This window comes from Pan paniscus, chromosome 9 (assembly GCF_029289425.2).
Source record: "Pan paniscus chromosome 9, NHGRI_mPanPan1-v2.0_pri, whole genome shotgun sequence".
Lineage (NCBI taxonomy): Eukaryota > Metazoa > Chordata > Mammalia > Primates > Hominidae > Pan > Pan paniscus.
In genome coordinates, this window is record NC_073258.2 from 103,562,275 (window position 1) to 103,574,949 (window position 12,675).

The 12,675-nt window shown below is 36.5% G+C and overlaps 1 protein-coding gene across 1 annotated transcript; it reads right to left on the reverse strand.

The window, feature by feature from the left end:
- Nucleotides 1–1,368: 1,368 nt before the first annotated feature.
- Nucleotides 1,369–11,800, reverse strand: MMP10 (matrix metallopeptidase 10). Its single transcript, XM_003828378.5, has 10 exons — nt 11,659–11,800; nt 10,676–10,917; nt 10,385–10,533; nt 9,796–9,921; nt 7,780–7,944; nt 7,449–7,593; nt 6,351–6,484; nt 4,010–4,169; nt 2,859–2,962; nt 1,369–1,747 (listed from the first exon to the last, which is right to left on the reverse strand). Exons 1-10 carry the CDS (start codon nt 11,761–11,763, stop codon nt 1,647–1,649), a joined length of 1,431 nt encoding a protein of 476 aa, XP_003828426.4. The 5' UTR covers nt 11,764–11,800; the 3' UTR covers nt 1,369–1,646.
- Nucleotides 11,801–12,675: the final 875 nt, after the last annotated feature.

Below are 12,675 nucleotides of genomic sequence, written 5' to 3' on the forward strand. Positions count from 1 at the left end.
GTGACAGGGCCAAAAATAAAATAAAAATAAAAATAAATATAATAAAAATCCAGTCATGTCTCTCAATCTACCCAGAGGTCCCCCGTCCCTACCACCCTTCCCTGTCATTTTTAACCTGTTCCAACTTTTGTCGTCACTTCCTTCCAACTCTCTCCAGCTAAAGTAATCATTCAAAAATATAATGGCTGGCATAACTTATCTGTTTAAGACTCACTCGATGAATCTACAATGCACTAAAAGTGAAATACAACTCTTAAGTATACTGTAAAGACATTGGATGATTTGATTGTGTCTACCTGTCTAATATCTTATTCCACCCCTACTCTCCAACATGCCAATAGGCACTCATCTTTCAGTTCCTTGAACATGCCAAGGACTTTAATTTTTTTAAACCCACTGGGCCTCAACACTAATTTGCATTTTCTTTCCTTAGAGTAGTCTAAATCCTCCTACCCATTCACCCACCTGGCCATTTGGATTTAGATGCTTTGTTTTTAACATTATTTTCCCAGAGAGACTTTCTCTAATAACCAAACTTTAACAGATAACCCTTCCTCCAACAGTACTCTTCTTTACAGCTTTGTCGTTTCTCTAATAACAGCTTTATAATTTGTAGTTATACATTAATTTTTGTTCTTTCATTTGATTTCTTTCTCTCACTAGACAAAACTCAATGAAATTGAGTTAAATGTATTTTCTTCACTGTTTCATACTTTGCAACTATGACAAAGTCTGGCATTAAAATTAGTCAATAAAAGAAGGAACAAGTTTCTATAGTGTTGTCAGTATGGTGTAAGCATGTAACTTCGTGATGGTAAATCTGTCACAAAATTGGCATGTGCACATGCACTGTTATCACTCAGGGGTTTCCATGTACAAAATGGTAGCAAGAGAGTATTCTAACAGGAGGGTGAGGGTGAGGGGGAGATGAGAAATTTAGTCTCTAGAGCAGGAAAGGAATCCCACTGAAGAAAGATTTGGGTTAAAACAAGAGGTGAGTGGACTCCAAACTAGTTTTATTTCCCCACCTGTAAAATTGGAAAGTCTATTAAATAATATGCAGGTTCCCAGGCTCTAACATTCTAGAGTTCCATTTCTCCATTTTGTTTTGATCCTGCCTAGATACAGGACAACTGTTGATTTACCTCTTTCTTTGTTAGGTGTGTAAGGAACACTTACAATATCTGTGAGATGAAAAGAAAGATCCTGTTGGTGCAGAGAATAGGAGAGGGTATGTGACAGCCACATGACTAATTTATAGAGTGTGTGTTCCTACCACACCTACTGGCAGACTATCTGTCAAATAATCAGTCCCCAGTATGATCAGGGTATTGAACATGAATTGTTCTAGAAAGTAAGGAACAGGCCCAAAATAAAACTTTTTATTGAGGAAGTAATAACACATCTATGAAAATACATTCTCTCACCTATTGCACATGAGTATTTCTTAATTCTGTTCAGTGCAATTCAAAAGCAAGTGAAGAATTCCAGAAACATTCTTCATGACACATGCAGATATCTGCAAGGCTCATCTTCTTCAGCCACAGAACATGCAGGAAAAATTAACCATTTTGGCTCATAATACATTAGATGAGTAATTATTAGATTTATTAAAAACACCCATATCTGTCTTCCCCCTATCTCGCCTAGCAATGTAACCAGCTGTTACTCTTTAATATGTGTGTCACCATCCTGGCATTGGGGTCAAACTCAAACTGTGATGATCCACTGAAGAAGTAGAAAAATCCTGTAAATATAGATAAGGAAAATGATGAGACATCTTCAAATATGTCATTTTGCAACACGTATAACTTAGATTAAGTACAAGTTAATAATGGAGGGCATTTATTAAGTGATTAATCTATGCCAAGCACTGAGCTAAGTGCTTTACATGCTTTATCTCAATTACCCTTACAAAAAACTGTGATGTGTTATTAATGAGAACAAAACTAAAAATTAAGACGGTTTTGTAATTTTAACAAGGTAGCATCTGTAAGGAAGGATGGAGGGAGGACTTCATCTCATCTGACTCCAAAGAAAGTGCTCTAAAACATTATGTCATACTGGTTCTAAATAGATAAAATTCTATAATATTTTAAAACCTTGTTTTCCTTTCTTTCCAACCTCTCCTCTTCTGCTAGGTTCTAAATTACAATTTAGGAGACAACTAGACCCAAGAGAATCAGACAAATGATAAATGAGCCAGAGGTCCATTTCCTGCTTTGCATCCATCATGGTTAAGTCATTTTAGTAACAAGATCATCAGCCTCATGAGCATTGGATTTTCAAGCACTGGCAGCTCCCTCCAAAATTCCTTCAGAGTAATCAAGAACAAGTTTTGCTTTCCTATTTGCCCATTACCAGGAATCACATTTGACCTATTTTGAGCATATGGGAGAACTAGTATTTTATTTACAAATGACTAACGCAGGCAATCGCAGACTGCAACAGAAGCCCAGACAAGGCTCCCCTGGGGTGGGATAGAAGAAAAGGGACAACAGGATGGGATAGAGTAGAATGACAACCAGCTGTTAGTAAGCCTGGCTCACACAGATTGTATTTTTATACCAACATAGTGACCTGAAAGATAATGGCTTCTGTGTGAGGAGGTATCCTTTGATTTTATGTGCAGGTATGAAACAGAGACTAGGAAGTTATTCAGGAAAACACACACACACACACACACACACAAACTTAAACCCACTTTGCATAAATTGGAAAGTTAAGATTTTCAGGAATTTGGAGTAAAAAAGATATCAGACTGAATGATTTAAAAACTTTTGATTCTGCACTTTATTTTGAAATCATAAAAATGCCTGGAGATTCCTGCATTGACAATGAAATAAGGGTCTTCTTACCAAATGCCTGTAATACAGCATCAACCTTAGGCTCAACTCCTGGAAAGTCATCAGCTATTAGTCTAGGGAAGCCTTGCTCCATGGACTGGCTATTTTCATCAAATCTAAACCAAATGAAAGAAATACAGTTCAATGATGTGCAGTAGTCCCGTTACACACAATAGTATAATGTGATGTTAATTTTCCAGTGTGGAGTCCTAGACAAACTTTTTAAGTTGTGTAAAAAAGTGTTAAACATTTTTAGAGCTACAAGAATAGGTTACTTTCCTGGGCTTACAAGTTTAACACATAAAACAATATTTTCCAGAAACAGGAACATTATGCCATTTTACAGAGGTTCCATACATATGTCTGAGGTAAATTTTCTTTTTTTTTTTTTTTTTTTTTTGAGACGGAGTCTCGCTCTGTCGCCCAGGCTGGAGTGCAGTGGCGCGATCTCGGCTCACTGCAAGCTCCGCCTCCCGGGTTCACGCCATTCTCCTGCCTCAGCCTCCCGAGTAGCTGGGATTACAGGCGCCCACCACCACGCCCGGCTAATTTTTGTATTTTTAGTAGAGACAGGGTTTCACCGTGTTAGCCAGGATGGTCTCGATCTCCTGACCTCGTGATCCACCCGCCTCGGCCTCCCAAAGTGCTGGGATTACAGGCGTGAGCCATCGCGCCCGGCCTGAGGTAAATTTTCTAAGCCTGGACACACAGAAACCAAATTTCCCTGTGTCTACTATAGATACATAAAGACTGTGTAGACATAATGAATTCATAATGCAAAATGAATTAAATCACTTAGCTAAAAATAAACCTCTGGTTCTCAGTCACTCTGGGACCCTGTAGATCCTGTCTCCAAAGCCTGCCACACCTGGGCTTCCTATGGCAGCCACATGGTGACTGGAAATGGAATAAGAGGTGAATGCCTTTGGACCTCAGCTGGCCTCTCCTGATGTCTTTTAGTGTCTGAGTATATGGCCCAGTGATCACCATTCTGAGAGCCCTTTGTATCCGGAAGGTAGAACAATAAGCTGTCTTCCTCATAATCATAAATTTTGAAGTTAGAGAAAGTTAGAGGGTGGGTGTAGGGTAGGGAAATATCCTTAAAGAAAGAAAATAATTTTCTTAATCAGGCTTCATAGAATGTCATTTCTCTTGCCTCTCACCTCCAGTATTTGTCCTCTGCAAAGAAGTATGTTTTCTTCTTTTCCTTGTCAGAAACAGCTGCATCAATTTTCCTTATGGTTGAAGGAAAACCCAGGGTATGGATGCCTCTTGGATAACCTGCTTGTACCTCATTTCCTCTGATGGCCCAGAACTCATTTCCTATTGAAAAAATAAATCCAAGACATTTTACAAGAAGCCATTGATTTTAAAAATAATTATAGTGCATTGTTGTGGTAAAGAGGAAGTCTTGGTTTTAATTCCAACCTAATAATGTCCAGTTCACAGCCAGTCCTTAATAAATACTCCCTCAATGAGTGAGTGAATGAATGAATGAATAAATGAGTAGATAACTCTGATTCACTGCCCTTTCTGTGTCTTATATATTTGTATCTATACGTTATAGTTTATTTATAGATCAGTTTTAGTTATTTCTTATAATTGTTGGTAACCTTTTAACCTGAATTTCTCACCTAGACCTCTCTCTCTTAAGTTTCATACCAATAGATCAGTTGCTTATTGGACACTTCCTTTGAGATATTTCACAATCACCAATTCCAATCTGTGCTTCTTGTGAACACTATCGGAATTCATTCAAATTCTAGTGAGTTAGGACAATAAAATCCCATCAATCTCTCTGCATTTACTTTGTTACATCACTCTCCCAGACCCCAAGCCTGAATTCCTTCTTCACACTCACTGCCAGATTCACTAATCTAAAATGTCCATCTGTTGTTTATCTCTCTTGCTTCGTCTGAACTGAATGACTTGTATCTGTCTGAGCAGTTCCAGATATGCTCTTACTTGGTAAAAACAATTTCTTCTTTCTTAAAGACCTTTCTACTTTCTGTACACCCAGCCCATCTCTGCACAACAAAAGAGAACTTTAAGACCCATCCTAACATCACCTCCCCTAAGGGATATTTGCTGAGTCCTGGGTATGAGTCAGGTGCTCCCATGGCACCCTTCCTTCTCTCAGTCCCAGCACTTGTCATATGTAGGCTGCCAAAGGCTTCATCTCTGCTGCCCCTTCTAGAATATGAGCCCTTTTCAGTCCTGACCTCCACCAATGAGCATGGCGTCTGACACAGTGCAAGTGATATGTAAATGTGAGATACATTACTTGATAACAATACGTTAGAGTTATGTAATCCTTTACAATTTCTACTGTAATTTCACATTCATTTGATCTTCACATAAGTGAGATTGCCAGAAATAAATATTTTTAAAATCTCCATAAAGCTTGACATTTAAAAATATTCCATTATCACCTATGAGTCTAGGGAAAAAATAAAAATGAGAAATTAAAGAATTAAAATTGAACAAAATGAAAATACTGCATATCGAAATTTGCTGGATGAAACAGAAGAAATGGTTATTTATAGGTATAAATGCTTGTATTAGAAAAGAAAAAAGTTACAAGTTAATAAGGTAAGTATCAAACTTAAGCTATAACAATAATAACAGGATCAATTCAAAGTAAACAAAAATTAAGGCAACAATAAAGATATGAACAGAAACTAATTAAATGGGAAATCAAAATATAATATAGAGAGTAAATAAAGCCAAAAGTCAGTCCTTTGAAAAGATCAGTAAAATTATTACATATATTATGAGATTGATGAAGAAAAAAGAGAAAGGCAAAAGGATTCAGTATTAGGCATGAAAAAGAAAACAAAACTTCAGCAATAATTCAAATTACAACAAAATAATTTTCCAAAAACTTTTTCTGATGGATTTGAAAACAGACAAAATTGGCAAATTTTTATAAAAACATGTTAACAAAACTGACTCAAGAAGTAATAGAAACTCTAATAGCATATTGCCAATAAAACAAATTGAAACAGTAGTTTAAAAGTCTGATAAAGAAGCCTCTATACCTGAATATCTCCATTAGTTAATTTATCTCTCCCTGCACTGATACTACATCTTACCGATTAAAGTTTTATAACACAGGGCTTTTCTCCTCATCTAATAAGATGGGTTCACCAGGAGCATCCTGGCTATTCTTGGCCTTTCCTCTGCCATATAAATTGTAAAACTAATTTGTCAAGTTCCATGAAAAATCTTTTGGCATTTGGTATTTGAAATGAAAATGTCTTGTATCTATAGATAAATTGACATTTTTACTATCTTGCATTTTTTATGAATATGGAATGCCACCTATTTTCTTAAGAGGTCTCTAAAATAAAGTTTATAATGTTCTTTGTACAAATTTTATTTAAGTGTTAGCACAAGGTCTTTCAGTAATCTAAACTTTAATATAATGGAAAAAACTCATGTCAATAAAATTTTTGCAATAGGATTTATTCCAGCAAGTTGAAATTCTTATGTAGTACTCACCTTTAAAAATAAAAACGGTGTCCCTGCTGTTAACTTCATATGCAGCATCCAAATATGATGGAAGAGAGGGCCAAAATGCAGATATCAAATGAAATTCAGGTTCAGGGTTCCAGTGGGATCTTCGCCAAAAATATCTGTAATACATAAAATTACTTGCAATTGTCTTTCTCTTTTAGATATGTGAAAAAAAATTCTTTTTTTTAAAATCCATGCTAATTCACCCATTCATAGAAGTCTGTATTAAACCATCCTCCTGCATGTGATTCCAGGGTAATGAAATCGATGGCAGGACTTGTGACTGGTTCCAGTACAATTATTTAGCTTGGTTCCATTCTAAAAGTCCATAAACAGTGTGCATATTATGTCCTAATATTTTAAAAAATATTATGTGTATATTGATGCTTGTATATGAATAGAACATTTTTGTAAAGAGTCAAAGGAAATTGGTAGCAGTGGTTGCACATATGAAGGGAGCTGGAGGACTGTAGGCCAAAGACTGGAGAGAGATTTTTTAACTCCGTATCATTTGGTAGTGTTTAAATATTGTGCCACAAGCACATATCACTTTTTTCCAAAAGTAATTAATTTAAATAGTAGCATATATTAGTAAATGGAAGGATACCACCCTGCTTCTAAGGATCCACCAGTGCTTTCTGAAGAAGTTCCATGATATATGATATTTTAAAAAAATGAACAAAACAGATATAACTCCCTGCCTTAATCAAACTTACAGTCTAGGGACCAAGAATCATCCCTTATAAGTCTGTAAAAAATGATCTGGACAATTCTAAGAAGATGTTAAAAATTCAACAAGAACTAGATCTGAATGATTTTAAAATGTAGAGGAAATTTTATATTTTAAAAAATCTCTGTCAAGCAGAAAAAGTAACTACTGGGTACTAGGATTAGTACTGGGGTGACAAAATTATCTGTACAACAAACCCCTGTGACACGAGTTTATCTGTATAACAAACCTGCACATGTACCCCTGAACCTAAAATAAAAGTTAAAAAAAAAAGCTCTGTCAAGTTTCTGTTTTTCTTTCTAAGCACTGTACATCAAAAGAATAGATAGGAAAATATAATTTTCTGGTCTGACCTGTCTTTAAAGAACAGATATTCTCCCCTCAGAGTGCTGATGGCATCGAAGGACGAAGCAGGATCACACTTGGCTGGCACCTCAGATCCCGAAGGAACAGATTTTGTGGGCACCAGGGGTTCCTCAGTAGAGGCAGGGGGAGGTCCTAAAGGAAACAGATTTGGGGATGCAAACATTAAAAAAAAAGTGATGCATCTGTCAATTTGTGTGCCTTTCAAACATTCTCAAAGTGCTTCAAGCCAAATCAGAAATACTTTAGGTAGCACTGGAAAGCTTTCTTGAGGACTGTCATTGTAGAGCTGCAATGCCTAATTTTTCCAACATCACTCACCGTAGAGAGACTGAATGCCATTCACATCATCTTGCGAAAGGCGGAACTGGGCGAGCTCCGTGAATGAGTTGTAGAGTGGGTACATCAAAGCTTCAGTGTTGGCTGAGTGAAAGAGCCCCAGGGAGTGGCCAAGTTCATGAGCAGCAACGAGGAATAAATTGGTGCCTGTATGAAAATCATAAATGTTCAGAATCCACCAGCTCTTTCTTCCGTAAATACACATACAGAACATATGCCAGCTGTACAGGCCATCCTTGAAACCACAATGTCTTTTCAGTATTTGTGGATTGGTTCATTGATTGGCACATTCCATACTTTATAGAAATTAATGTGTTTTTCAAGGTTGACTTTAAGTCAATATATAAGACAGTTTTTCACCGTATCCCTCCCTAGATCCCTCCTTGGTCAGGAAAACTAAGACACTTTTCCTATATTGACAAATGAGAAGCATTATTTTCAAAAGATTTTTTTTTGAAAGGACAAGACTAATAGCATGTCAGTAAATATAACTCTTCGTTGTCTAAAAATAAAAAGTCATTGTTCAAATTTAGGAACACTTGCCAGTTGCAACCTCGGTTAAAATTAATCATATAACATTTACGTTCAAACTTTTAAGCCAGAAGACTGTGGTTATTTCTTGTGGGGTTTAGTCTGATTTTCTCTTCCTCCTCTTCATCATACTCAAGTAATTTTTTTTTTTTTTGAGACAGAGTCTCACTCTGTCGCCCAGGCTGGACTATGTGTTCGAGCGATTCTCGTGCCTCAGCCTCCTGAGTAGCTGGGATTACAGGCACGTGTTACCATGCCCGGCTAATTTTTGTATTTTTGTTGAGATAAGGTTTCACCATGTTGGCTAGGCTGGTCTCAAACTCCTGGCCTCAAGTGATTCACTCAACTTGGCCTCCCAAAATGCTGGGATTACAGGCATTAGCCACTGGTGCCTGGCCATAATCAAATAATTTTTGATTGTCAAAAATCTTCCCAGTAATAGGTGCCATTGGATGTGTACAATCTTTAGTTTAAAACAGAAATATGCCCAATAACAGTTTTCTGCAGCACAAACACAGCTAGATTCAGCTTTTTAAAAATATTATAAAAAGAGTTTTATTGAATTTAGTAGTAGATATTATTTAACCAAGGCTCCAAGAATTGTGCAGAAAAGAACAGTTGTTCAAATAAAAGGCAATCATTTAATGCAACACAAACTTCAGTCTCGTGAGACAGAGTCTCACTCTGTTGCCCAGGCTGGAGTACAGTGGTACAATCTCGGCTCACTGCAGCCTCCATCTCCTGGGTTCAGTGATTCTCGTGCCTCAGCCTCCTGAGTCTTGTACTCAGGAAAGATGTTCTTTGCATTTACATTAAAAATCCCAGGTACTGTCAGAAATAGTGATTATTTCAACAGTGTGTTTCTAAACTTCAGAAGCCATTTTAAAAATTAAATAGCATACAGTTAATTTTAGTCATTATGTTTAGATGTAAAGTGTTTCCAAGCCAATTTAGGGCGAAAAAAAACCCATCTAAGCTAGAGACAGTGACATGTTTATTTAAAAAGATGACCTAACAGTTTTTTTTCAGTTCCTGGTATTTTCTCCTGATCTCTACTTTTAAGTAAAAAGGAGGCCAATGAGAAGAAAGAAAGAAAACCTGAGGGCAAATGTTAGGATTGGAACTGATTTAATGGAATTCATTCTACCCTAATCATCTATCATTAAAGTGATGAAAAACATTATTAATTATGCTGATCCTCAAACCCCCACAAGATCCTGAGTTGTGGAGATGAGATTGAATGGTTTTTACAATATTGTACTTGGTGGGGGCAAACATGAAAATACAGACATTTTATAAAATTCTTCAATAATGATTGAAACAAACAGTACTTCTGTTTAAAACTGAGGTAATAAAAAAATTCAGTTACTAGTATATTCCATTTATTGCTCATTCTAGATAATCCAATTATTTTTGGGTAGGATTAGACATTATTCCTGAAATGTTCCCGAGAGGTTTACGACCCACCTGATGCATCTTCTGTCCATTTTTCATCATCATCAAAGTGAATATCTCCATAAAGCCCAGGTCCAGGTGGGTAGGCATGAGCCAAACTCTGTCCTGGGCCATCAAAAGAGTAAAAGTCTCCATGTTCTGATAGGGAACAAATTAATGGAAATATAAGTGTTCAGAATTTCTTTTTACCCTGTTCCAATAAAACAACAGTAGATTCTATAGTCTGAATGTTGGTGTCTGCTGCAAATTCATATGTTGAAACTCAATGCCCAATGAGATATAGTATTAAGAGGTTAGGTCTTTAGGAAGTGATTATGTCATAAGTGCTCTGCCCTCATGAATGAGATTAGTGCTTTTATGAAAGAAGCTTGAGGGAACCTCCTGGCCCTTTCTATCGTGTGAGGACACAGAAGCTACTATCTATGAGGAATAGGCTCTCATCAGACACTAAATGTGCTGGCACCTTAATCTTGGACTTCCCAGCCTCCAGAATTGTGAGCAATAAATTTCTGTTGTTTATAAATTACCCAGTCTAAGGTATCTTGCTATAGCAGTCTGAACAGACTAATACACCAGATAAATGGATGCTTTATTTGATTACCTTTAACTGCAAAAGAGATCATTATATCAGCCTCTCCTTCATACAGCCTGGAGAATGTGAGTGGAGTCACCTCTTCCCAGACTTTCAGAGCTTTCTCAATGGCAGAATCAACAGCATCTCTTGGCAAATCTGGTGTATAATTCACAATCCTGGAGGAGAAAAATTGAAGAGGATGTTATTTTCTCCTGCCTTTATGAAAAATTGTTAAAGAAAACTTTATGTTACTTATCCAAATATGACGAGTAACTTATAAGGTTTCAATATTATGTGAAAACTACTCTGAACCATTACCTGTATGTAAGGTGGGTTTTCCTCCACTTCGGCATGCCAGGAAAGGAGCTGAAGTGACCAACGTCAGGAACTCCACACCTGGGCTTGCGCATCACCTCCAGAGTGTCAGTGTCTAGCTTTCCTGTCACCTCCAACCCAAGGAACTTCTGCATTCCTTGGATTTTTTTAACAATGAGATTACTGTCCTTTCTTCTAAACTGTTTCACATCCTTTTCGAGGTTGTAATACTTTTCTAGGTATTGCTAATGGAAAATAGAATTTTTAGGTCATTTTTGTGATTTTCCATCATTTATCCAACTTTTATAATCCATCGTAATTTTCCTCTAGTTTCTTAAAACAAAAGAGGCTATCACATTTAATTTGATTTTTCATTAAGGCTCCCCATTTCATACAAATTTTTAAATTTTATTGCAGTGTTAGTTTGCTAGTCAAGTAAGGAATTGGGGATTGAAAATTCAAGTCTAGCGTTATTTTTGTTAGTTTTTAAAGAAACCCTCTTTTAACATAGTTTTGTGAAAAGTTAGAATACTAACCTTTTCTACTTACATTGTTATTATAGACCTGGTTTAAGACTGAAATGTGGTAAACTCTTTTGTCCAAATATGACAAGTAAAAATATAAAAACTATTACCTGATATGATTTAAAGATCAAACTTAGCATGCTCCCCTCCCCAATAATTTTAACTAAATAAATTCTAAAGCCAGAGGAGTTTCATATATTCTCCATATGTTCTTTTCGCTTAGCCACAAATATACTGCTACTATTTTATTGTAACCTTGAGCAGTTATATTCCCTTTCTGAACCTTTCTTTTCTTCTCTGTTAACATAAAAATAATTTCCACCTCCAGCCTGTTAATTATTCTCTGATGCTACAGTTTTCTAACAAAGTGATCTCTAGTCTAATCATTCTGCTTTGTATTGGAAGACCAAGGAGACACAATTGAGCTGGCCAGTAGCTGCAATAGATGCCACCATTAATTACCTGGGCAAGATCCCTGTTGGAGTCCTCTTCTTTTGCTGCCCCACTCAGAGGATAGGCAGAGCAGACTGGCAGACACAACAGCACAAGGAATGCAAGATGCATCATTCTCACTGCCCTTACCTTCTTTGTCTACTGGGCTTCTAGCTCTACCCCCTAGTGGCCTTTTATACAGAGACAATGCTGAGATCACCAACAGTATGATTCATGCATGTGTTTTTTAAGTCTGAATGTTCACAAACATTTAATGTAATGGTGATACAGCCTACATCAGTATTTTCCTTCAACTTTCTAAACTTGAAAGAATGATTAATCCCCAGGAAATGATTTCTGTGTTTGTAAAGACGAAAAAGAATTGGCTAGATAATTCACGTCTCTGTATTTACTTAAAGAGAGCTGACAAGCTTGGTAAAATGCCAAATGTTTTGACATTTTAAAATCAGTGCAATTTTCTTTTAAGAAGACTATGTTTTAAACTTAAATATAAGGAGGTAAGAATTAAGTAGGTCAACAGAAATAAATTCCAAATATAGTCGTGGTCTAAATGTGGGAGTTGTTATTTACAAAGATATTAAAACAAATATTTCACTTCTTGAGTCCTTGTTTACAACAGCTATTATTGATTTTCAGATGGATTTACTGGCCATGGAGTAGGGGTATTGTGAGAAGGACGTGGAGCATGTAGAGAAAAGAATCCAAAGAGAGAAGCTTTGGTGTTCACTCATTCTCCATTTCCCAGTGTATAATTATGTTCAAAGTAACTGCTCCATAAAACTTGTTAAATGGAAAAAATTAAATTGCATGTTAGACTGAAATGGTCCTCCTACCCTCTTCCTCTTCTTTGCTTTTAAAAATTCTTTTCCCCCTTTCTTTCTCCTCTTAAGGTACAAAGGAGGAGATGGATTGAGATCTGTAATGGGAAATGATTTCAAATCCTCCCTTTCTTTCACATGTCTAACGATCCACCCCTGCCCACAAATAGTATTTTCTTTCTTGTTTTCTCAGCCAAATAAAGTGCTT